Below are 25502 nucleotides of genomic sequence, written 5' to 3' on the forward strand. Positions count from 1 at the left end.
CGATTCATCTCTTTGGCCTCATTTCTTTAAAAAATCTACAAAGTTATGTACTTTTTCAATAATTTTATTAAACCTTTTAATACTGAGTATTTTACTGTCAACTTTTTTAACAAACGGAACCCCAAACCTCACGTGATTCGATTGTACTATTGTCTCACCCAATGCCAACAAGGCAAATTCAATATAAACATTGAGCCCCTATATCTACTACTGGGCACTGGCAACGATTATATTCCACATAATCCACTGAACCAACTTCATTGTGTCGATAACAAAATTTTACACGTTAAACTACCCCTTACAAAATCATACCCAAGTTATAATTACGTTGTCTCACGACGCCATTAAACATTAACAGTTTAATATTAGGGTTTGGTACAATATCATCATGACTGCCTTATGATAAGGCTTCGGTAATCACATCCTCTACTAACTTGCCACGATGGAGACCATAGTAGTCGAACGCCCGAGGCGTTACTTCGCTTTTCATTTCTATCTTCTAAGGTTTCTTGGTCTGGGCTGGTGGCACCAGCCTGACGAAGGAAAAACTAGCAACTTCCCAAGCTGGTACCTGTATTACTCCATCGTCACACAACTAGTGTGGGTGGCTGGATTCGTGGGACTCGAAACAATCGATCCATTCGTCGGCGAAAAAGACATAGACCGCTTTATGTTTAGTTTGTCTTTCGTCATCACTCACGATTTAACCTTAATCAAATTGTATATATTTTTCTTCAAGAACGACAAGATCCAAGATATCGTGAGAACCTTAGAGATAGACTTGTATAATTTTTATCAAAATAATGCCAAAAATCGTGCTACTATCAGGACGACCAAAATTATGACTGCGTCGTTCATATTCTTTGGGTGGCTTACCATTGGGAATACTAATGTTTATGGAACCATCATGGACTTGCGCTGGAAGGCTGAAATAGCACAATTAAATGATAGTGCTTTATATCCATCTCGTACATTACCGCAGCCAATCTTTATTCCTTGGGACTACCAAAAAGACGCTTCGTATATTTCGACATTTGTTTTGGAGACTGTCGGTTTGCTGTGGACTGGTCACATCGTGATGACTATAGACACTTTCATTGGCTCAGTGATTCTTCACATGAGCTCACAGTTTGCTATTCTTTGTGAGGCTATAACTACTGCATATGATCGAACAATATTTCAGATGTATGAAGGTGTGCAGTTACAAGCTGATAGTTCATTGATATCAATTGCTGATAAGGATAAAGAAGGGGGTGATAATGACAGGATTGAACGGATCGTCCGAACGAGGTTTACCGAGACAGAAGTGGAGAAGGAGTTGGAAAAAACGTTGCTGAACTGTATCCGACAACATCAGCTACTCATCAGGTAGGTAAAAGGTTTGCTGAGAGTTACACAAAAATTGCTACCGAGACCGTCATAATTTTTTACGATATTAGTACTGCACATTACATTTTTGTTCAGTAAAAGTGAGTATTTATTGGCGGCATTAATTACAATTTTGGTTTATGAAATAAATCCACTGCATTTGCTATGAATATGTTACATACATACATACATACATATAATCACGTCTATATCCCTTGCGGGGTAGACAGAGCCAACAGTCCTGAGCGGACTGATAGACCACGTTCAGCTATTTGGCTTTAAGATAGAATTGAGATTCGAATAGTGACAAGTTGCTAGCCTATCGCCTAAAAAAGAATCTCAAGTTTGTAAGCCTATCCCTTAGTCGCCTTTTACGACATCCATGGGAAAGAGATGGAGTGGTCCTATTCTTTTTTGTATTGGTGCCGGGAACCACACGGCACCGCACGGCACGGCATGAATATGTTACTCGTATTATAAGGCAAAAATCACTTGAAACCTTTAAAAATATAAAGAAAGTTGTTATTCAGTACAAAAGAGGTCTTAATGTTTTCAACAAACAAGTCCTAACTGAAAGGACGGTGTTTAAATCAAAACTGTTTGCGCTTCGAGTCTTAGCAATTTGCATTCCACGTTAATTAGTTTTCCAGTGAATCACCAATTGCAACGTAAATTTATTGAAACTAAAAACTAAGTGAACTTTTTTCTGAAAAGATTCACCGAGTAGAGTTTGCACTCGGGCAACTTGATTATGTTTTATGCATTAAAAATACGAACTTTGCTTTGTAGTTTTCGGTATGAGTATTAATCTATCTCTTCTTACGTTATCTGTTCCTATAGGAAATACAAAAAAGGAGGTAACAATTTTCGCATGTAATTGTTACAGTAATGTTAATTCTTACAGTACAAATAAAAACTACATGAAAATAAGATTAACAACAAAAAGTGTGCCAAAAAATTGCCTTGCCTAAAAAAAGAATCCCAAACAATCCAACAAACATGCAAACGAATGTCCTACGATGTATATAGCATAATATAGTACTTATATACCTATATAGCTTGACTTTGGTGGAAGCCTTTTTTCGCTCTGTAAGTAGGGCGCAGACATGACGAGTGACGCCGTCACATACACACATACATACGTCAGAGAGAGCTGCCGAGTTTCCTATTCACAGTCTATGTAACTATTTACATTCCGAAATGGCAATGAGACATCTCATTAAGGCGAGTTGACAAGACTAATGCATTCTTTTGATGATTGTCCTTTTATGAATAACTAGCTCATGCACGGGGTCACGCTCCGGATCACGCCCCCAGAAAAATCTATATATTTCTCCTGAAGGTCTATTCAATCTGTGTGCCAAATTTCTTCAAAATCGGTCCAGTAGTTTTGGAGTTTATTCATTACAATCATAAATTCAAATCTCTTCTCTTCATCATATTAATATGAGAATCTTTATTCACTTAATTCACACAGAAACAAGTTTTTGTACCCGACGGGATAGACCTGTGCCCAATAGTCTCGAAGACCGCCTATTTTGAATGATATCGTCCTTTTTTAAATTAAAAGATATTCATTGCAAAATATACATAATATTGCGATATAATTATATATAATAGATAAAACTTAATACGAAATGTAAACTAAATCGTGGTCCTCTGCCCATTTCCCCGCAATTGTCGGCTATTGACCCGATAAAAGACAATATTTTCCCCGCCAGAAACAACATACAGACATACTGTATTGCTATTAGTAGGTAGGAGCCAACATCCGACTTTTTGGCAAGCGACCGTCCAGGCTGAACTGCTATAAAGTGCAATGGGAATTAACTGCCAACGGGGAACTGCCGAGCCAAACTTTGCCATTTCCAAATAAATTTAAACCGACGCATGACTAAGTCTAGATGACTAGCAAGCTCGCTACATTAATGCATTTAAACGTTTCTACACACACACGTCTATTTTCCTTGCGGGGCAGACACAGCTCACAGTTTTAAAAAGATTGACTGGCTACGTTCTGTTGTATAGCTTTATGATTGAATTGACATTCAAATAGTGACAGGTTGCTGGCCCATTGCCTACAAGAGGAATCCCAACGTCTCTAGTCCAAACTGAATAGTTTATTATTAGAGAAGTTAAGCTAATACACATAACTTTTAAAAGAGTATATAGGAGTAAAATTAAAGTATCGACCTACTAAAGATTTATAGGTAGTGTTAGTGCAGGGTTCCTACCTACAATGATCATTTGTATATTATATGTAGTTACGTAGTCGACACTCATGTAAATATAATACCTATTAATTTATCTCCAACTTACGTGATATAAGCTCTGGATCTGGCAGGAGTGTAGAAAGAATGCAGAAGTAGTTAAATTAGAAATAGTTAAGAATAAGTTTTCAGATTCGTATCACTCTTATACTTTGAAAGCTTAAGCCTTAGCCGTATGTATTAACGATACCCTCGGGGTACGTTCGTTTAGTTTATTTTCAATGTTTCCATTCTAATTAAACAACCTTAACTGTACTAAGTATTAGGTACATTATTTTTTATTAATTAACAAACACGATATATGTAGGAAGCCCTCAAAGTTTAAAACTTTTCTTCTTTATCACTTTTACTACCTACCTAATCATACATAAATAGCTGAACTAGTTTCATGAACATCGAATGCAAAGCACTTATAACTTCCACCCGTACTTATTGAAAACGTGCTTGCTATGACAAGCAGACGCGCCCTTTGGGTCAATAAAAATGTGAAATTACACGTATCTCGCGAAAAAATCAATTCACATCCGATATGAAAGTAATATAAGAAGGCTCAGTGAATGCAATATTCCAGGATTATGGACCCAATATTGTCACTGGGTAGGTTTTTTCTTACGCTTGAATCAACATACCTAATCTGCGTTTCATATTCACCGTCGTCGGAATGAAGATTTCATGGACCTTTTTGATCTACGACGCTACTTTGACGGGTCAGGTACAAAGAAAACCTGCATAAAGTTTTTCATAATCAATAACAAGATTCCTTACGTATTTCTATGAGTTTCTTTTTATATTGTTCGGTTAAAACATAAAATAAATTCCTTCATTCGTTTGTTGAATGTGGACGAGAAAACACATTGCTGTGATTAATTGACTTATATCAACTTAAAATTATAAACCAAATGTACCCTTGACTGAAAGAGATTGCTGTAGCGATAAGTCCGCCTTTGTACCTCATTGACTACCTGTGTTTTTTTCCTGTTCTTCTTTTTCTTTGGTGCAATAAAGAGTTTATCTATCTATCTATCTATCTACCCTTAGGAAACCCTTACAGATAAGTTTAATTAATAAGTGACGCAATAATTCCTATTGTTTTGTCCACAGCTGCGTGGAGAAATTTGCAAAAACTTATGCATATGGCTTCATGACCCAACTTCTCTCTAGCATGGCGGCCATTTGCGTGGTAATGGTCCAAGTTTCGGTGAGGCTCACTAAATAAGGATATATCTTTTGCATCCATTAATATTTTAACTTTTACCGTACCCCAGACACTGCATACAATTAGGGTATTTTAATAACCTACCTCTTTGAAACTATAAAATAATAATATTGCATACACTTTGTGCCTTTCGCAAATCAGCACATTGTTTTTGCACTGCTATGACCTATATTACATATAACCTTTTACCCGCGACTACGTCCATGTCACAATTTTTTGGCAATAAAAATAGTGACCGTAACAGACAGCAATAAGTAGGTATATGTTCTTTCTCAGAGCCAACTCTATCTCCATACCAAATTTCATCAAAATCGGTTTAGTGATTTAGGCGTGAAAGCATAAATATGTTTTTACTTTTTGTTCTGGCATCGTGTAGCTATTATTACAAGCAGTTCATATATGTAAAAAAATACAATGCTGGTTTTTAGTACTTACAGACATAAAATTCATTCGAAAGAAGTCTAGTTTCTCTTCTAAATAGGCAATGAATTTAAAACAAGCCACTATTCCACATTTTCTTTTTTATAAATACGTCTAAATGTGGAAGAGGTTTCGCAACCTATAGCTATGTCTGTGTGAAAAAAAATTAAAGATATGCATGTACCTTTACATTGAAACACACCTGTAGGCATTGACTCCTTGAAGAATATTAATTAATGTTATTAGTTTGGTGACACAATCTGAATTGTTATAAAAAGAAACTAAACTAACTAATATACTTACAAAAACATAAAGGAGTCTCTCTATGTGCCTAAGTAGATGACGACTGATAAGGTATTGTAAACATAAGTACCAACACTAGCAACATGATTCTTTTGAAGTACTTTTAGATAAAGCTAAATTGCTGAATGCTAACCGAATCATTACTAGGCTATTTCTGTTTAAATTTCTTGAATATAAATAAATAAATATATAGGTACTGGACAAATTACACAGATTGCGTTAGCCTCGAAGTAAGTTCGAGTTTTATACATTTGTTACACGATTATTCGAACCATTATCAACCGAATTTATGATTTTTTGTTTAGAAATAGAGGGAACTCTTAAAGCTGCTTGTTATATTTTTTTAAAAGTAATTCAAACCTTTTCATTTCATATGGTTGTTTAACTACAAAAATAAATGAAATATGTTTATTTTACAGCAAGATGCATCAAGCTTCAAATCTATCCGGCTGGTGACGTCATTGGCGTTCTTCGTCGCCATGATAATTCAGCTTGCACTGCAATGCTTCACCGCCAATGAGCTAACGTTGCAAGTGAGTGACTCAGCCGCAGACATAGATCTAGGTAGATACCCTAGCTAGCTAACAGCTTAACGTGGCTTTCAATCTTTTCAAGACTCTTAGCTCTGTTTACCCCGCAAGGTATATAGACATGATCATATGTAGGTAGGTATGTATGTAATTTGATCAAGTCAGTAATGTTCTGGTGAAATACTACCAAATAGCTTGCATGAATATGGGTAAACCAAAAGCATACTTTAGGGACCGTGGCAAATACAAAGATGTATTGTCTGCCTACCACTCCGAGGAAGTCCGCGGATGGGACGTCTTCAAAAGAATTTATATTGTATGTTACTGTCACGGCTTGATTATACTCGTACATTTTTATACCAACTCCAGTTAATAACTACTGTTTTGAAAAGTGATTTATTGGTCTTGGCATATACATATTTTACCGTGCGAATTTATTGGATCACATAGAAAAGTGCAAATGCCCTTAAAACGTCTAAGATTAGGCAAAAAAATAAGGTGGTAAATGATTCTGACATTTAAGTCATTTCAGGCCTTCATACTGACTCAATACACTCGCGGGGTCTAGGTAGATCTATGTCAAAGGTCTATCTAAACTGTACGCACTGTAGTGTTAAATGCAATTGCGTTTCGAGTGTGCATCAATCTTAGCTTGTGTTCAGAATATTGAGATACTTAAGTAACTTATAATGACAGTATTTATAAGTGCCTATGTATGTTATGAAGTAAATATAATAATCACTCATTTTTATCCTTCTTCATAGCGTAAAAAAATTAAACATATATAAATTTCTTTAATTTTTGTCCTATTTTTTATTTGTATCATCAGTAACTCATCATATAAATATATATATATATATATATATATACACACATATCGCACATCCGATAAAATACTGTTTTAAGTCAAAATTTAACCTTTTTCAGGAAGGCCAAAAAACTATTTCAAGTCTCATCAAAGCTTTTTTTCGCATTTTGTCTTAACAATAATTACATGTTATATATATGTTTGGAAAGCTGAAAATGCGTATTTTTAGACTTTTATGTATATTTGTCAGTTACCCTACAGCTGACTTTCTTTATAACGTTATATTAGATAAAAAAAAATAGAAAATAGAAATAAAACAATTAGTCAAATAATGTTGCAATATATATTTTTTAATCAGTTTAATGAAATAGTTTAGCAAACAATAATGAATACAACAAAATTATTATTTATTATACTTACATTATTAATAAATCGTTACTTTAGATAGTTTCTCTATCTCAAGCTCCGTAAACTACACTTTACACTTTATTCTAATGAGAGACAATTTGGTACGTTAATAAAATATGGCACATAATCAACTCTATAATCAATACCCGTACAGTAATAATACTCGTAGTAACAAAAAACACAACCTACAATTATGAGAACACAAAAAAAACTTAACAATCTTTAAAAATCTTCGAAAAAAATATCTTATTACTAGGTATTACTTCGCTCTTCTATGAAACTAATAAAATTTTTGTACTTAATGACATAATCAATAATCCTCTTATCAATAATACCCTTGCTAGTAATCTTAGTAAAATAATCACAGCCTACAGAACATACTTAGTAAACAACACTTAATCATTATCTTGGAAAAGACTTTTATAAAATCCTTCATAGAACTTAGGTATATGATTAGACTTTAACAGACTTTTTAAATCAGACTTTTTATTTTCACTTAAAGCTATTAATAAGCAGGCTTCAAAGGAGGTAATATAGGAATGGTTTTTAATAGTTTTAATGTAGAAAAATCTTCATCAGCAAAAGAATTTTTGTAGTACAAAATATCCGGGGATTCAGCCTCAATTTTAATAACTTTCATTTCAGAAATTTTTGTTATTGTTTTCATTTTCAAGTCGTTTGCCAACTTTTTCAAAGATATAAAATCATGGTAAGACAATTCGTTGACGTTATATTTCTCACCAGATTTTTTAGAAATATTGTCTTGTATAGGATTAGCGCCATGAGTAGAATCTGAAATCAAATATAAAAAAAGCGTTAAAAGGTTATGTGTATGATAAGTCATTTATCCTGCAAAATTAAAAGAGAAGGTTAAAGCCAAAGACTACTTACGTATTATTGAAGGCGAAACGGTAGGCTCAATATTCTCTTTCTCTCGTATATTATCGGATTCTGAAAAAAACAATTTGGTCAGCAACATAACATCGACAAAATTAATAATTTTAAATTCATGTTTAACCAATTATTAATTATAGTTAACCAATAACCAGTGATGAATCTGTTATTATACTGTTATTTACCTTCGTCCTTTAATGCTTTTGCCAAATCCAATATTCTGTCGACTCTCCTCATTATTCAAGCCTGAAAGTGTTATTTAAAATATGGACATAATCAGTAACTAAGTGCTAAGTACCTACATACAGATACAACATATTTTTGTCGCAGCTAAGAGGTAGGTAGGTACTTATTTAAAAATTTATGAAGTAGAATATACCATTATAATTTCAAACAATGCTACATTTAGATACTTTTAATGATACGATGTAAGACATTATCATCATAAACATAGTTAAAATGACAATTCGTTCTATTTAAATTAAACCAAACAGTATAATGCAAACAAATTGTTTTCTCAAATATGGTAACAAAGTTAAATAACGGTTACGTTGTTTTAAATTATAAATAAAAATCTTTTGGAAAAATGTTGAATAGGGTAATATGGCAAAATTAATCTCTATCTTACTTAAATTACAAAAAATATCAAACAAACAAATTATTAAAAACTGCAACAACTCATAATATTACAATATTTTTTTATTAATGAATTTGAAGACTGTAATATTTTTATCTGATATAAGGTGGCAAATTAAAATGTATCACTTTTCAAGATAGTACTGGGTATTTTATTTGTTATAAACTGAAATGTAACATTATATTACAAATATAAACCAACTACAAGATAAATTGTTAGGACAAGTATTGTTATAACAAAAAATATTACATTTTATAAGAATAATCTTGAATGGATAATACACTTACCTTTTCTGTATTAGTGTCTTATTTCAAGTTACAACGGTTTTTACGCGGACGACAAACACTACCGCTCGTTTCAATGTGACACGTAACACTATTCAAGGACGTGTCATGCGAAAACTTGCTTAGTAATAAACCGCCACAACGCCCTCACGCGGACATTTTTGTAACTAAAGTTACAACGATATTTGATTTTGATAGAGAATTTTAATATGGATCGAGTGGTTTACTTAACTCAAAATCACGATTTTTCGACTTGTAACAGTATTTGATCGGATGTGCGATATATAGATACTAATAGTCTTCTCTCCTTATAGTATACGAAAAGGAAAATGGTCTTAGGTAATGAGCTAGCAACCTTTCACTATCTGAAACTCAACTCAATCAATAAGCCATCTAGTTGAACGTAGCCGTTCAGTATTTTCGCTCTATCTAACTCGTAAGGGTTAGACGTAATAAACATATCTACAGAATATGTATATATATGAAAATCAAGATATTTTATTGTATCCAGGCAGCTCGAGTCGGCGATGCGGTGATGCAAAGTAGATGGGAGCGCATGCCGCCACGACTCCGAAGACTGCTCATCATGGTGATGATGAGGTCCCAGAGACCATTGAGACTGTCGGCTGCGGGGTTCGCTTACATGAACAACGATTGTTTTCTAGCTGTAAGTTCGTCTTCATCAGATCGGGATTGCGTATTTCATTTTACTACATTAAGTCGCTTTATAGATTCTCAGAAAAATGTAATAGAATTGATGTGTCAAGCTGTGAAGTCTGGCAATGTTTTCGGTCCGAATATTTGGCAACATTTTACGTTTTATTTCTTTCAATTGAAAAAATTAAGTGCAATTGACCTACTATTTTTTACGCCGAATTTTTTAAAACTAATAATTTACGGGGATAATAAAAATAGTTTATCAAAACTAAGTTTTGTTTCTTAGCTGGTACTTTAATAATTTGATTGCATTTAATTTCAGATCATGAAGGCAGCCTACTCATATTACGCAGTTCTTAGCCAAAAACAGGTATAGAACGAATAAAACACAAGATTTCGTTTATTAGAAACTTTAATACCTGATTTAGATGAGACTACGATCTAGACTATCACAGATGTTATGTAGGTATAAAATTATATAAGCTACACTAATAAATAACTTATTTATTATTTTGTAATTTTATTTCAAATCTATAACCGAATTTAGATTCTAATGAGACTCAAACGTTTCCTATGTTTGAATACTCATTGAAATATGTTTTACACAAACCACAAGCCCATTAATTTTTCGGAATCATTGATGATTTTCGACTTACAAAAACATAACATGATTTACAATCCACTTTATATCCAATACATTTAACTAAAAAAAACTTCATTCGACGTTGCACATTTGTAAATGGACGACTTTTCAATGACTCTCATCAAAATGCTATCGTTTCAAAAATATTCTGCCTGACCATATATTGAGCAATTCAAGCCCTACCTAACATTTATAACTAGGTATTCCTCCCTAGTTTAATAAAAAAGTTTCATAGTTCCAGTAGAGGCGGCTTTGGTGTCACAGACCGTGGTCTCTCTGACCGCAACTCCAATACTGTCATTTCTTCTGACCTAGAACATACAAAAATATTTTTGGTAAAATAACCGTCATAGAATAATTAAATAGAGAGTTCCTGAAAGATTCATTCTATTCGTTTTTTGACTGTGCGGTTAACGACGGTCAGGTTCTCTTTTTAAAGGGGCCGGCGTCAGACGGGAATCCTGTAAAAACTTGACTTTCTCAAACCTGGCTTGTGTTCACGCACATGCCTCCATATAGTAGGTATTATTCTGATTTCTGTAAGGACCACGGACTCCTCACCAGAGAGATGAGAACGAAATTCGACCTAAATCCAGAAGAATGAATGACTTTCATTCAAAATGCGCGTTACAAGAACTCAAATTAAAACTATGATTCTCTTTAGTGCTGTGTGGTTCCCGGCACAAATTTAAAAAGAAAAGGATTATTCCATCTCTATCCCATGGATGTCGTAAAACGCGACTAAGGACTAGGCTTATAATCTTGGAATTCTTCGTTTAGGCGATGGGCTACCAACCTGTCACTATTTGAATCTCAATTCTATGTTTAAACCAAACAGCTGAACGTGGTCTTTCAGTTTTTCATGACTGTTGGTCTACCCCGGAGGGGATATAGACATGACTATATGTATGTACGTATGTATTCCCTTATATTACACTGCTACATAGGACCTGCTTCTTTCTACAGCTGCTCTAAATGAACGTTAATAATACTTAAATCATGGTGCACACCTTTCTTCTCCAGAATGAGCAGCGTTGTAGAACACGTCAGGTAATGGCGAGTCGTGCTGACTCAGCAAAGAGCTGCCAGCTCGGGGTGAATGTGGCCCGTGGGTCGCGTAAGGCGAGAATGGCACAGCCGCGCGAAGCGCAGCTAAGACTAGGAGCATTCCACCTGGACAACGACAAAAATTGAAGACTAAACTTCTGGTAGACTAGACTGTTAGCAGACCCACACTGTGGCACAAGATTTGGATCCAAGACGGTAATTTTTTTTGTTTTAGTTTATTTAAAAATAATTAGAATCCGGAATTTCTAAAGGTAATAAATAAGGATGAGCATTCGGCGATAACAACACAACAGGGTTTCGACGGATAGCCGCAAAAAATTTGAAATAGACTTCAGCTGTTGGATTTTTAATAGCTTTATTTTAAACACTAAACAGTTGATGTTAAAATATTTATTATTAGTACTTTTAATAATTCTGCGATAAAATACTTGTAAGTGTGCATTTATTGTTTGTTTACATTTTTGCGCAGTTACTTTTTTTTGGTGATTAATGTATGATGGAAAAGTTATATCGTAAAACTTCACACTTTATCAATTTTCCTTAGTAGAAGAAAGAAAAGTATAAGAATTCCTTCCGAATCCCAATTTCTTATACTTTCCAGTCTTAAAAAGTGGTTTGCTGCGTGGGCGATGATATAGAGAATAAGCACATTCAACAGACTGCGGTACTAATGCAAGTGCACGGAAGCCAGACGGGAATCTCTTCCTGTAAGTATCTTATAACAACACATGTGGGTCGTATTACAACTCTAAGCTCCACTCCAGAATAGAACCGGGACCATTTTGAACAAGGTCAGTAGGTATTCAGGATTAAAAAATCTAAAAACATCATCAACTACCACCTCTTTATTCAGACAAATTACCTGAAACAGTGGCAAGCAGCGTGAGATTAGCGAACAAGATGGCGGTCGCTGCGCACGCGTAGAACGGCGCCCGCGCACGTCCGCAAGACCACCGCGTGAAGTCCCAACACCGCAGAGAGAGAGTGTACTCCCCTCGCCTACACAGGAGGTCCACGAATAATGCAGCTACCCACATCGTCTCCAGAATCAAGACTAAAGCTGCGCCCACTCTGTGAAAGAAAAATATCAGACTTTTTACGAGTATTTCAATTTCTTATTCGCGACAATAGCTTCTCGTTTTAAAAACTTTCCAATAATCTGTTTAAATTTAATGAGATATATTAACTGAAAGATAATAAAATATAACAAAAGCAAAGATAATTTAAAAAATTTGCCGAGAAAAGACCAACTGAACGTGATGATTAATTTTAAAACAGGAAACGTCCTTTACAAATAGTTGGGCTTGCGGTTCTTAATCAAATAATTATAACTTTACTTGAATAAGGAAATTAAATAATTATAACTTATAACTTGAATAGCGAAATCTTGGAGATTATTTTACTACATAGGCGCAAATATTTTCTCACAACGTTAAAACTACAATACCTAATAAATTAATTTAGGATATTTATATTTGTCATTTGTGGACATGCGCAATCATTAGAATAGAAAGTAAGGAACAAACTACACTGCAGCATTTTCATCGTCAATTTACAAATATAGATCTCTTAAATCTAAATCTAAGTCTACATTAAAAAACATGAATGAATGTAGAACCAATTATGTCAATACGAATAAAGATAAAATAAAAAATGTACAAAATAATGTAAAGATCATGTCAAAAATACACAAGCATTTAAGAGGCCATTATGTCAAGCTCGGGCCACACATGTTTATCATTAATATAATCCTCCGTGCTGTAATAGGCTTTCCTACAAAGCTCATCTTTAATATACTTTTCGAATTTTCTATCATTCATTTCAAGAACACTTTTGGGTAATTTATTATAAAATCTTATACAATTAATCAGAAATGATTTCCCTACCTTAGCCAGCCGATGTGCTGGGATCGACAACTTATAATTGTTCCGCAGTGATCTACTAGTACATTCACCTACTTTTTTGAAAGAGTCTAAGTTTATCCTAACATGCATAATGTTATCGAATATGTATTGTGAGCGCAAAAAATTTAGGTTTTTGAAAAAATCCCTAAGCGAATCTCTTTGTTTTAGACCGTAGATAGCTCGAATTGCCCTTTTTTGTAGAATAAAAATAGTTTGTATGTCTGCTGCTGGTCCCCAAAGCAGTAGACCATATGACATTGACACATTGTATACTTACATACATATGTAATAGCGCGTAAAAACAAAGGTAACGTCTACCTATGCAACAAAAAAACAATAGTTCTAGCAGCGTGCAGCTCTGTTGCAAATGGTAAGAATATTGAGCACTATTTAAAAAAATTATAAATAATAAAGTAACCTACATTTATTTTATCTCGGACATTTCTGTATTATTTATAAATAGTATAAAGCAATCGCTGGACCTAGGTCGACTTAAAATATTTGTACAGACAATCATTGAAGCATATATTTTTGAAACTTTGGAACACCTATTGGGGAGATTATGCATGAATATTTGGGAAAGATACAAATCATAGTTATTTACGATTGTCGCTATAACTCACTACAGGGTAACAGCTGCGCCTTGCAATCGTTGACATGAATCCAAGAACCGGTGAAACTCGTTCCCCATTTTTGCCATCTTTACCAATTGCGCATTGACTTGGTTGATTTATTTTTGGCGTATATCCTTTTTGTGGATGCCTTGTGAACCCACGTATACGAATTAATGGTACTCTTAAAACAATATTTTCCCGATCAATGTGTGCCTAAAAGTGTTTTAATTTTTTTTATTCTTTTCCATCGGGTTAGACATGATTTTTGCTTTTCGATCTTACATCTCAGGGTTCTTGTGAAAAGGAGTTGATAAATGAACACACACCTATAAGACTAGACCAGGGTATGCGTAGTTTTCATTACAATGTGCTGGTATTTAACTGAAATCTATGTAGGTTTCAGTTTCAATACCAGCTTTTTGCTTAATTGTCCGAAAACAAAATATTTTTCAAACAATTTTTTCATATAAACAATTGAAACTTATTTACATTGAATATAAAGAATTCATCGTCATAATAATAAAGAGAATATTTACTTGTGTAATTTGCAAACGATTTATGAATAAGACATATACCTACGAAAATAATGTACAATCATACATAGGGTTACCAAATGCTTTGTATTTTATGCTGTCTCTGTAGGTTGGGATTTACAAGGAAAGAGAGTTTGAGGTTACGTGCGCCACAATAGGCCTCATCTTGCTCACCAAGCAGATTGAGGTAAAACGCACTCAAATCTATTATAATAAAAGGTTATTAAGGCTACATATAATTATAATAATCCAGCTTTGATTTCTTTTTTCATTGCACACCTTCTGATTTGAACATACCTAGTACCTGCTTATAAAACTAAACAGAAATATAATATGTGTATTCTGTTGTGGTAAGATACTCACTTAAATATGTCAAAAAGTTGATATTGCAATGATTGCGGAGGTCATAAGGGTCGCTTCGTGTAAAAACCTGATTTACCCAAACCAGGAACGTGGTCACAGGCGGGTCAAGTGCTTCAGAGAGGCAAGGACACAACCGGGACTAACACCAAGAAGATAAATAATAATCTACAGAAATCTGAATATATTTCCGTATGGTGGTAACCCTAAATGGTTAAACACCGTCAACATTAAACACGCGATCATGAGTACGTCAATGTGAAAAAAAAAACAAATATCTATGTCCTATTTATCTATGTCGTTGTAAAAATATTTAAATTGACTTAAAATAGGTAGTAAAATAAGTATAAGTCATTAAGCATCGATTACTTTGGTTTACTCAATAGGGCTCCTATTAATTTTTACTTTATTTAGATGATAGTTATCGAAGGATTTCGGCTCAGTACAATTAAAAAAAATCACACACACAAAATTGTAAAAACAAAATTGACATTTGGAAAAATACCTAACTAAACTTAATATTCTAAACAACCTTTTGAGCTTGGCTTTACTTCTAGATATTAGTACCTACTTGGTTAACTAAACTTATTCTTTTTTTATTTAAGTCAATGGAATAAAACGTTAAGAAACTTGGTACTTCGCGAAACGGAATGTGGTCGTTGATTCTACGGCTTTCGAAAAAGGAGTCTTGAAGTATTTCCACTTTCCACCTCATTACTTCGCCTGGTTGGACATTATGGTCTGTTTTCCTTTATTTTTTCCGCGGTTTACCTTGATCAAGTAGCACTATAATAATTGACGTCAGTAAAATTTTGTAGAAAAGGACTTGTTTGTCGGCCTTTGAAGGGCAGCGTAATTTTCGTACGTCACAAGGTCAAAGTTAGGTTAAGATAATGAACATCTTTTTTGATTATTCAGGGATTTGGGACGTCTTTTTACACACAATACTTCCATTTTACTTATAACATAAAGAGAAAATTTATATTTTTGTTTGTACCGAATACACTTTAAAAGTACTGGACCAATTTTGACGAAAATTGGCACCGGGATAGGATAAATGTTTTTCCTAAAATTCCTAAGAGAGCGAGGCTCAAAAATCTGGTCAGTCAAATCATAGCCAACTCCATACTAATAAAAGTGTACCTAAGTATATACATAATTGATATACATACATATCATCACGTCTATATCCTTTACGGGGTAGACAGAGTCAGCAGTCTTGAAGGCCACGTCCAGCTGTATGTAACCGTTTTACTCTCACAAAATATGTCTGTGGTGAACAGTTAACGAAATAAAATTCAGTCATTCAACTTCACTCATCTAACACGGTTGTTTTACTTACTACCTATAAATGACTCATAACTCGATAGCCACCTAAACACTTACATTGGTGACCCCGATTAGTTTTGTAACATAGTAACACGTTCCGCGATTTTAACTTGTGATTTAATTTTCTTTGTTATCTTCGTGTCACGATAATTATACTGCACAACCTGTCAGCCTTCCTTAAGGGACTCTCACTGACTTCGTTCCAAGAGGCATATATCCATCGCGCAACATGAATACGAGTGGAAATTGCACCCCCGGAACTCCTGGATGCGGAGCGCCGAGCACCAGCAATGTCAACACAGAAATTGCAGCCTTCGGCATATCGTCAAAGATACCAGATTTTTGGGTCGAGATGCCCAGAGTTTGGTTTGCTCAGTTCGAGGCGATAATGGCTCCTCAGAAGCAAGGTGATGAAGCTAAGTATGCTATGGTGCTGTCAAAAATTGGCAAAGAAGTTGTCAGGCAGATAACCGACATCATAACGGCACCTCCCGAAAAGAAGAAATACGAGGCTGTCAAGGAAAGATTGCTGTCTGTTTATGAAGAGTCGGAAGAACGTCAATTTCAAAAGTTGGTCGGTGAAATGGAGTTAGGCGACCAAAAACCATCCTCCCTGTTGAGGCGTATGAGGGAATTAGCACGCAATAGTCAAGTAAGTGATAAGACTCTACACAGTCTATGGCTATCAAGACTCCCTGATCACGTGCGAGCCGTATTAATGGTAAGTCAAGATCAGAAACTTGATAATCTTGCCATTATTGCAGATAAAATATTAGAAGGAAGGTCAGCTGAAGTATCGGAAGTGTCGAGCGGGCAACCACAACTTATGATAGAAATATTAAATCAAATGAGTAAGTTAACCATGGAGATAGCAGCCTTGAAGTCAAACTCATTTCAAAATAACTACGGACGTCGCAATTTCAATAGAAACCGAAGTTCGGAGCGCTCAAGATCCCGTTCGAGACCTAGAATAACACCCGATAGCCCCAATTGGTTATGTAAATATCACCTGCGTTACAGAAATAGAGCCCGAAACTGTGTAAAACCATGCAACTGGAAGAAGCCGTCGGAAAACTAAATACAGCGTTGACAGAGGCGGTCGTCAGCGCTATTACACCATCAAACCGCCTATGCGTTATCGACAGAAAAAGTGGATACTGTTTTTTAGTGGATACAGGTGCCAACATCTCCGCAATCCCGAAAAGAGGGAATAAACTGAAAACTGATAACACATATAAAATATACGCCGCAAACGGCACCGTAATACAAACATATGGTGACAAAACGCTGACTCTAGATTTGAATATGAGACGACCGTACAGGTGGACTTTCATCGTTGCTGACATTACGCAACCAATATTAGGCGCCGATTTTTTAGAAAAACATAATATTTTGGTGGATCTTCGAAACAAACGCCTGATAGATGGCACGACTGGACTTCAGAGGGACGCAAAATTCATGAAGTCAAGCACGCCTACACTGCGGACCATCAAATTAACAGAAGAGTATGAAGACATTTTGGTTGATTATCCAAGTATTTTGAGACCTCTCGACGCTTTATCACAACCAAAACACAACGTTGTTCATCAAATTATTACCGATGGACACCCAGTTTACTCAAAATCCAGGCCATTACCAGCTGATAAATACTTAAGGGTGAAAAAAGAAATTGAGCAGATGTTAGAAACTGGTATATGTAGACCCTCCAAGAGCCCGTGGGCCAGCCCCTTACACGTCACTACGAAGAAAAACGGCGAGTTGCGGCTTTGTGGCGATTATAGGAAACTAAACGCAATCACGGTACCGGATAGATACCCTATCCCGAGAGTATTAGATTTCACGTACCTATTACCAGGAACCAGCATATATTCTAAAATAGATTTAAAAAGAGCCTACAATCAAATACCAGTTCAGGATGTCGAAAAAACCGCCGTAATCACGCCATTTGGCCTATTTGAGTTCCCTAGAATGCCATTTGGTTTACGCAACGCAGGACAAACCTTCGTCAGATTCCTGAATCAAGTTTTAGCGGGATTGGACTTCATTTTCATATATATCGACGATATACTTGTGGCTTCATCGTCGACTGAAAGTCATCGACAACACCTCCGCGAAGTATTCAGAAGGTTGGATGAACATGGCATTGCAATAAATCGAGACAAATGCGTGTTGGGTCAGTCGCAAGTAGAATTTTTGGGCTATTTGATTACGCAAGATGGTATCAAGCCGTTACCTGAGAAGGTCGAAGCAATAAATAAATATCCAACTCCGAGTACCGTGCAGGAATTACGTCGATTTTTAGGTATGATCAATTTCTACCGAAATAACATACCACAAGCAGCTAAATACCAAGCTCAACTAAACAAGTATCTGGTTCGGTCCAAGAAAAACGACAAGACACAAATCCAATGGACCCCGGAGGCACTAGAAGCATTCGATCAATGTAAAGCAAGTCTAAGCGACGCGGTTACATTGACGTCACCGACGACACACTCCCCGCTATCGCTCATGACAGATGCGTCACAAACGTGCGTCGGCGCTGTTCTCCAACAATATGAAAATGACATTTGGAAACCGCTATCATTTTTTTCAAAAGGTTTAAGCGAGACTCAATCAAAGTACAGTACATACGATCGCGAATTACTGGCAATTTACATGGCAATAACACATTTTCAACCTTATGTAGAAGGAAGAGAGCTAATAATATACACAGATCACAAGCCACTATGTTATGCCTTCACTACTAAACAAAACGGTGTAAATAAAAAGGAATCCCCAAGGCGATTACGTCATCTCGAGTTCATTGCACAGTTCACAACAGACATACGTCACCTCGCCGGTAACCTGAACCCGGTAGCCGATGCATTATCACGAGTCGAACAAATAGATTGTCCTTCACCTGTGGATTGGAGTGAGATAGCAGATACTCAAAACAATGATTACGAACTCAAACAGCTGTTGCATAAAAGCAATCTTAATTGGAAGAAAATACATTTATTCGGGAATAAATACTTGTATTGTGAAAATTCTAAAAATCAATTGAGACCATATGTGCCGAATTCACTTCGAAAACAAGTATTCGACACTATGCATAACATCACTCACCCCGGAGTGCGATTATCGAAGAAAATGGTATCACAACATTACTTTTGGCCACGAATGAATACACACATCGGAAATTGGGCGAGAGCTTGCGAATCATGCCAGAAAAGTAAAATATATAGACACAACTCATCGCCAATTGGAAGTTTTTCGGCAACAGCGCGTTTAGATCACGTGCACATAGACATCGTCGGACCATTGCCGGAATCGAACGGCAATAGATATATTGTTTCAATGATAGACAGGGCTACAAGATGGCCAGAAGCTGTACCGGTAGCAGAGATAACGGCGAAGACAGTAGCGGAAGTTTTTGTCAACACCTGGATAGCAAGGTTCGGATGTCCAAACGCAATAACATCAGATCAAGGACGACAATTCGAGTCAGATTTATTCAATGTTTTGACTAAACTACTCGGCATTAAAAAAATCAGGACTACTAGTTACCATCCACAATCAAACGGTTTGGTCGAGCGTTGGCATAGGTCGATGAAAACCGCATTAGTTGCGCGAGGAAACACGACAAACTGGTCAAAAGAACTACCTTTAGTACTTTTAGGATTACGAGCAGCCTTACGGTTGAAAGAAAATATTAGCCCGGCACAAATGCTATACGGAACTAACATACGACTTCCTGGAACATTCATGAACCCTAAAACTCAAATTTCATCGCCAGAAACGTTTACACAGTCCCTACAGGATTCGATGGCAAAGATAAGCCCTTTCAATGAAAATCACCACAACACCACCCACAGAACATTTGTTCACCCCGATATGAAAAACTGTGAATATGTCTACGTTAGAACGGATGCTGTGAGGAAACCGCTCACACCACCTTATGAAGGCCCATACAAAGTCATAGAGAAAAACGAAAAATATTTCATAATTCAATTACCGAAGAAAACTTCAACAGTATCTATAGACAGATTAAAACCTGCATATATTTTTGTCGAAGAAAAGGTGAATGAACCTTTAGAGCACTTAAAAAGTGACCAGAGGCACAACGAATCTGATAAATCAGCGGAAAATAGCGAAGACAAGGTAACCAGAACGAGGTCAGGCCGCATCATACGCCCAGTCATACGATTTGCTATAGATCACAGTCAGCAAAAACGAATGAGCAAATAAGTATTACATGATTAATTGTAGCGTCATAACGAAACAATTTTTTCACGCATTTCACACACCATTCAAGTTATCGTCCCAAAAATTGCGATCTTCGGAAATATGGGCAATTGGGGTGGCAAGGAAGAAATCGTGGTGGCCCAAACAGCCGCCGGGTCAGGTGGAACCAACAGCGCAACAAACACCGACATCGCGATTGGCGGACTCTTCATCGTCGTCGCCGTCATTGTGTTGTGGTATCTATACAAGAGGTGCAGAGGGAGGTTCTACAACAAAGTGTTCAGGCACATCGATAACAGACAAGTCCAGACTCAAGCCCCGATACCAATGGTACCCAGACAGTGCTGTAACAATGGAACACACGGACCCCAGAACGTATAAGAATGACAGCGAAAAGTGAAAAACGCAAATAGTGAAAGTGTAATAAATAATAAAATGTGAAATTCGGACAATTTATATATATATATATTTTTTGTTTCTTTTTGTTGTTGTCAGTATGTATTGCATTTGTATATATTTTTGTTTTAAAAAAAAAAAAAAAAGGGGGGACTATTGTGGTGAACAGTTAACGAAATAAAATTCAGTCATTCAACTTCACTCATCTAACACGGTTGTTTTACTTACTACCTATAAATGACTCATAACTCGATAGCCACCTAAACACTTACATGTCTAAGAGTAGTAATAGCTTGTAGGTACCTACATCAGTACAGTAGAATAATACACAGGTAGGCTTCAACTTCTCACGAGCAAGGATTCGAAACACTATAATTATTGTTGAGTTGGTAGTGTAGTGTCTTCTGACGAAAGTCGATTACTGATGGACATAGCTAAATCATTATGTTTACTCTCTCTATATTTTTTTTTTTCTATAAGAAGTACGTTGTGCCCTTCATATCTTTGAAGGAATTCTTTAATAAAAATACCTGACCGTCTTCAATAAAAATCTGAAACCGCTTATCATGCGTTTGTCATACAAATTAGCATCATTACGTGTGTATTCATAGAATTCGTGTGTTACTTATAGAACCAGTTTGTCATGGAGTACGGAATTAACATTTGTATTGATGGAAAGCATTATGGAAAGTCGCATACCTGCTAGAGGCAACTGAAAATGAAACTTTGAGCAATATTATATTTTTCATACACATAGAAGATAAAGATCGTCTGGTAACTCGGGCTGATAAAAAAAATTGTACCTGACTAATATATATCAAAAGAAATAAACGGATGACGTTCCAGTTTACAAATGAGACCTAGTTCTCACATTATTATAATTAGCCTAAATGTGAATGGTTCCAAAACACTACCCTGTGATACACCAAGGCACACTTTCCAAAATTAAGCTTAGCAAATAAATATTTATGACATTTTTAATTTACCTGATATAGCTATCTATCATTTGTCGATGAGTTGTTGAAAAATGAAAACGTAAGATATCGCGCCTCACGTTTACTTGTTCGTGATTGTCCATCTTAACTACAACCTTGTATCTAAGTAATGATTAAATCCCTACAACAATTTGATTAGGTGTATTTATATACGTTTTATTTATTCTTCTATTTTTAAAATGAGTTTCTATCTCTAACAAAGGATCGGTCTATTATCAATAAAGGAATGTACAAAATTCTTGTCTCTAACTTTATCAAAGTCAACGTCTTACGATGTCTCGTCTGAATTAAAATCTCTTATCGTCTGATAACAGTGTTCTGGCATTATTATCAACATGTTTTTTACAAACGACCCACCTACTACGTTCTTGGGCTTGTGTATAATGGAAATATTTTTATACTGATAAACCATGTGCATAGTTTTATTTAGGTCATTTCGATATATAGCCCGTCTATTTTAAAAGTAAGGCATTATTTATGTTCTAGACGACTGGCTAGCAGCGATTCACTGTCTCTAGGGGAAATAGACGTGTGATTATTTGTTTATATATTTTTAAGCTGACCTGAACATCAGTTCATCCCTCTGAGATTCTCAACTAAGTTAACATGAATTAATTATATTTTCGCATTTTGTAGACACATAAATAATAAAAACATGCATATTATGCATTGCATATAGGTACCTACTCTTAAGTGGAGAAGATGCAGGTAGGTGTAGAATACGTACCCAAGAAAATGATTTAAACAAAACAACATATTATTTTAAGTCCACATTACCCTTAGAATAGACATTGCTCTTTGCTGTAAACACGTACTGGTCAAAGTCAATATTTGTTCGGCCAAACAAATAACAGATATTTTGGCAAACACAAGTTCTACTTCTGAGAAAATACATACCTACATAGTTATCTTAATACTTATTATAACGGACAGGTATTAAATTAACAGATTTTATTGTTTCGACAAATCACACTAGATTGCGCTAGCCCCAGAGTAAGTTCGAGACTTGTGTTATGGGTTACTAATTTAACGATACTATATTTTACTTTAATATTAATGAACATCCAGGTCAGCCAGAAATAAGTAATTATTTTTCCGATTGGGGATCGAACCCGGGCCTTTTGATTCAAAGGCGTGAATCAGACAACTGCGCCAACAGGCCGTTATTATATCAACACTTTTCTACAACCAGAAAGATTCCCACATCTATATGCTTCGCTTGCCATACCTACACGTTCGTCGATACAATAACGGGTAAGTACCTACTCCTGTTCTGCATACCTACCAATATACGCAATATACATGTAGATGCATACTTAGCTAATTGAAACTGAATTTTTAAAAACGCAGACGTACTCACATCAACCCGGGAGCCACTTCGTATCCCAAGACGAGCAATTCAGCGCCTGCTCCACTCATAACTGAAAAAGAGGAAAAACGCCGTTGAATTTTTATTTACTGTGGGGATGAATGCATGATTTTACAGAATTTTCTCTACTAGTCTCTATATCGTTCTTCATTCTTTTTATTTTTTTTTTCAGTTTTTTAGTTAGACATTGGTATTGTTTAATTTACCCTTAACTTAAGTAATTGTTATTTGATAGACCTGAAAATGTCCTAAGTTTTATAACATTAAATAGGTATTTACTTATTTTGACAAGCATTTACAAAGTTTCTTTTAACAATACCTAAATGCAAACTCACAACGCTGGTGAAATGTATCTCTTTTTTGTCTCCCGTAAAAATTTAATGGTGAGTATAGCCTGCCTGATTTTTTATAAACTTTTAATTGGTATTTTTGTTTATTGTTTGTTTTTGCAAAGTTGACGTTCTTATACCTTGTAAATCGGGTTAAACAATGTTCTTAGCCAGGAGATTACAAGACTAAGTATCTACTAACTTGGTTTAAAGTTCACAAAACTTCATGTGGAGGGACAAACAGTTAGTGCTTAAACTTTGAGTCTTGATAAACTACCTGTCTTCACGCTTGCTCAACAAACAACTCGAGTAATTCAATAAAGCAATTTGTTGTTTTCTCTTCAAAAGTTTTATTACAAAAATTCTAGAAATCACAGAAATTCAATTTGATGTAGGTATCTACAGATCAAAGGCCTCGTGGTCGCAGCCCAATATATACATAGATCTAATAAGTCGTTGGTCCAATTAGATCCGCGCCTCTCTTGATTCCACTATCCAGTACACCTTCCTCCACACAGCCACAAATAACACCGGAGAGAGATAAAGAGTGATGATTAGAAGTAGTCACGACCCTCACTACTGAGGAAAGCGACGTAAGGAGGAGGGATCAATTAATAAAATATCTATAGCAACATTTTAATTTGAATAGAGTCCAGTTTTTTTTTTTCAGAAAAAAAAATAGGATCATGAAAAATTTAAATAGAGCAAGTAATTTTTTGATTAAATCGTAGGTTTGAACCTCAATTCTATCTTAAAGCCAAATAGCTGAATGGGCCTATCAGTCTTTTCAAGACTGTTGGCTCTGTTTACCCCGCAAGGGATAGAGACGTGATTATATGAATGTATGTATGTAAGTACCTACCCAAGTGTGTTACTACTTCTTCCCTAAGAAAATGTTTCAAAATCTTCGTAAACATTTCCTATGTAGGTTTTTTTTTAATAAGTAGGTAAGGACTCTTCCTAGATGTTATCTCATATAGAAAATTATTAAATACAAAGAATACCAAAGTCTAAGTTTCCGAGTTGTTTCAAAAATGCAATTGAACATTTGATTTAGTCCTACATTTCTAGGAAATCACCAATACAATCAGATGCTTCTCTCTACTAAGTAATTCCTTAATTTTCCATAGTACCTATGCATGCATGTCCAATTTCGGTCATAATGTATGTCATGGTCCTATATATTCGTCAATAAAGAATTGCCGAACATAAAGGTACACAACGAAGGAGATATGACCTACCTACAGCTGTAACCAGACCCCATAACCTGGCGAGGGGTTGCAGAAGGTCCCACAGTCTGGAAGCCACAGACTTTTTTGGTGGTGCAGATGCGATCCTCACTGGGCTTCGAGGAGTAGACGAACTGCTTTGAAGGCCAGATGCACATTCCGTTTTGTTCACTTCCATTTCTATTTTTAATATTCATCACAATATATTTCATTTAATATAAGTTCTTAAGTCAATAAACAAATTTGTCACTGAATTAACACTTCATTTTTACTTTTGCGCGCTCTTCGACTAAATAAAATCTTCGCTTTAGGAATGTTAAAAAAATGTTGATATTTACAAACTGTTTCAACACAGAAAACCGATTTGTATCTAAATCGAATTTATTGGCAAAATGCCTGCTTACCAAAATAAATATCACACTACGCGCTAATTTGATTTTAAATTAAGAACTTTTTACTTTTCTCCGAGGCACGACGAAGGCAAAATATGCCGTAAAAGTTAGGTGGTAGGGCGAAAGTGGTTCGCGGAATTTCTCTTCATCGTGAAACGTCTTGCTCCGACGGAACAGCAATACGAGTGCGTGCGACAGCTGGTCACAGAAAACTGAGAGACAGAAGCCAAGTTCCTACAGTTGCTGATACTACTTGCTCTGTTTATTTATGCACAATGCGTCAAGAAAACCACGTCGCGCATCCATCTCGCGGCTTTTGAGA

The 25502-nt window shown here is 35.6% G+C and overlaps 4 protein-coding genes across 6 annotated transcripts in view; 2 read left to right on the forward strand and 2 right to left on the reverse strand.

Moving 5' to 3' along the window:
* LOC106134691 (sorbin and SH3 domain-containing protein 1) overlaps positions 1-25502 on the forward strand; it is a 244816-nt gene that overhangs the window by 204926 nt on the left and 14388 nt on the right. The window lies entirely within an intron of this gene.
* On the forward strand, positions 443-10228 carry LOC106134684 (uncharacterized). Its single transcript, XM_013334785.2, has 5 exons — positions 443-1368; positions 4740-4836; positions 5997-6110; positions 9650-9805; positions 10118-10228. Exons 1-5 carry the CDS (start codon positions 443-445, stop codon positions 10169-10171), a joined length of 1347 nt encoding a protein of 448 aa, XP_013190239.2. The 3' UTR covers positions 10172-10228.
* On the reverse strand, positions 7385-9428 carry LOC132902110 (uncharacterized). Of its 2 annotated transcripts, XM_060945948.1 has the most exons (4): positions 9142-9428; positions 8403-8463; positions 8215-8274; positions 7385-8115 (listed from the first exon to the last, which is right to left on the reverse strand). In XM_060945948.1, the coding sequence occupies exons 2-4, from the start codon at positions 8452-8454 to the stop codon at positions 7829-7831; spliced, it is 399 nt and encodes a 132-aa protein (XP_060801931.1). In that variant the 5' UTR covers positions 8455-8463; positions 9142-9428; the 3' UTR covers positions 7385-7828. The 2 variants fall into 2 exon arrangements, with proteins under 2 accessions (XP_060801931.1, XP_060801932.1); XM_060945949.1 differs by lacking the exon at positions 9142-9428 and having other exon boundaries at positions 8403-8689.
* Positions 10190-25425, reverse strand: LOC106134655 (uncharacterized). Of its 2 annotated transcripts, none has more exons than XM_013334751.2 (5): positions 24805-25425; positions 23222-23282; positions 12369-12577; positions 11449-11611; positions 10190-10749 (listed from the first exon to the last, which is right to left on the reverse strand). In XM_013334751.2, exons 1-5 carry the CDS (start codon positions 24998-25000, stop codon positions 10668-10670), a joined length of 711 nt encoding a protein of 236 aa, XP_013190205.2. In that variant the 5' UTR covers positions 25001-25425; the 3' UTR covers positions 10190-10667. The 2 variants fall into 2 exon arrangements, with proteins under 2 accessions (XP_013190205.2, XP_013190206.1); XM_013334752.2 differs by having other exon boundaries at positions 24801-25412.

Source organism: Amyelois transitella, chromosome 9 (assembly GCF_032362555.1).
Source record: "Amyelois transitella isolate CPQ chromosome 9, ilAmyTran1.1, whole genome shotgun sequence".
NCBI classification, from domain to species: domain Eukaryota; kingdom Metazoa; phylum Arthropoda; class Insecta; order Lepidoptera; family Pyralidae; genus Amyelois; species Amyelois transitella.

What these genes read in the sequence shown, in the direction of transcription:
- LOC106134684 (XM_013334785.2), top strand. Translation starts at nt 443, where the DNA reads ATGGAGACCATAGTAGTCGAACGCCCGAGGCGTTACTTCGCTTTTCAT. An exon ending in TGGTAATGGTCCAAGTTTCG is followed by an intron (nt 4,837 to 5,996) that starts GTGAGGCTCACT and finishes TTTATTTTACAG; the next exon opens with CAAGATGCATCAAGCTTCAA. An exon ending in CCAATGAGCTAACGTTGCAA is followed by an intron (nt 6,111 to 9,649) that starts GTGAGTGACTCA and finishes TATTGTATCCAG; the next exon opens with GCAGCTCGAGTCGGCGATGC.
- LOC132902110 (XM_060945948.1), bottom strand. Translation starts at nt 8,454, where the DNA reads ATGAGGAGAGTCGACAGAATATTGGATTTGGCAAAAGCATTAAAGGAC. An exon ending in AAAAGCATTAAAGGACGAAG is followed by an intron (nt 8,275 to 8,402) that starts GTAAATAACAGT and finishes TGTTTTTTTCAG; the next exon opens with AATCCGATAATATACGAGAG. An exon ending in CGTTTCGCCTTCAATAATAC is followed by an intron (nt 8,116 to 8,214) that starts GTAAGTAGTCTT and finishes ATTTGATTTCAG; the next exon opens with ATTCTACTCATGGCGCTAAT.
- LOC106134655 (XM_013334751.2), bottom strand. Translation starts at nt 25,000, where the DNA reads ATGAAATATATTGTGATGAATATTAAAAATAGAAATGGAAGTGAACAA. An exon ending in TATGGGGTCTGGTTACAGCT is followed by an intron (nt 23,283 to 24,804) that starts GTAGGTAGGTCA and finishes CCTCTTTTTCAG; the next exon opens with TTATGAGTGGAGCAGGCGCT. An exon ending in GCTCATTCTGGAGAAGAAAG is followed by an intron (nt 10,750 to 11,448) that starts GTGTGCACCATG and finishes TGTATGTTCTAG; the next exon opens with GTCAGAAGAAATGACAGTAT.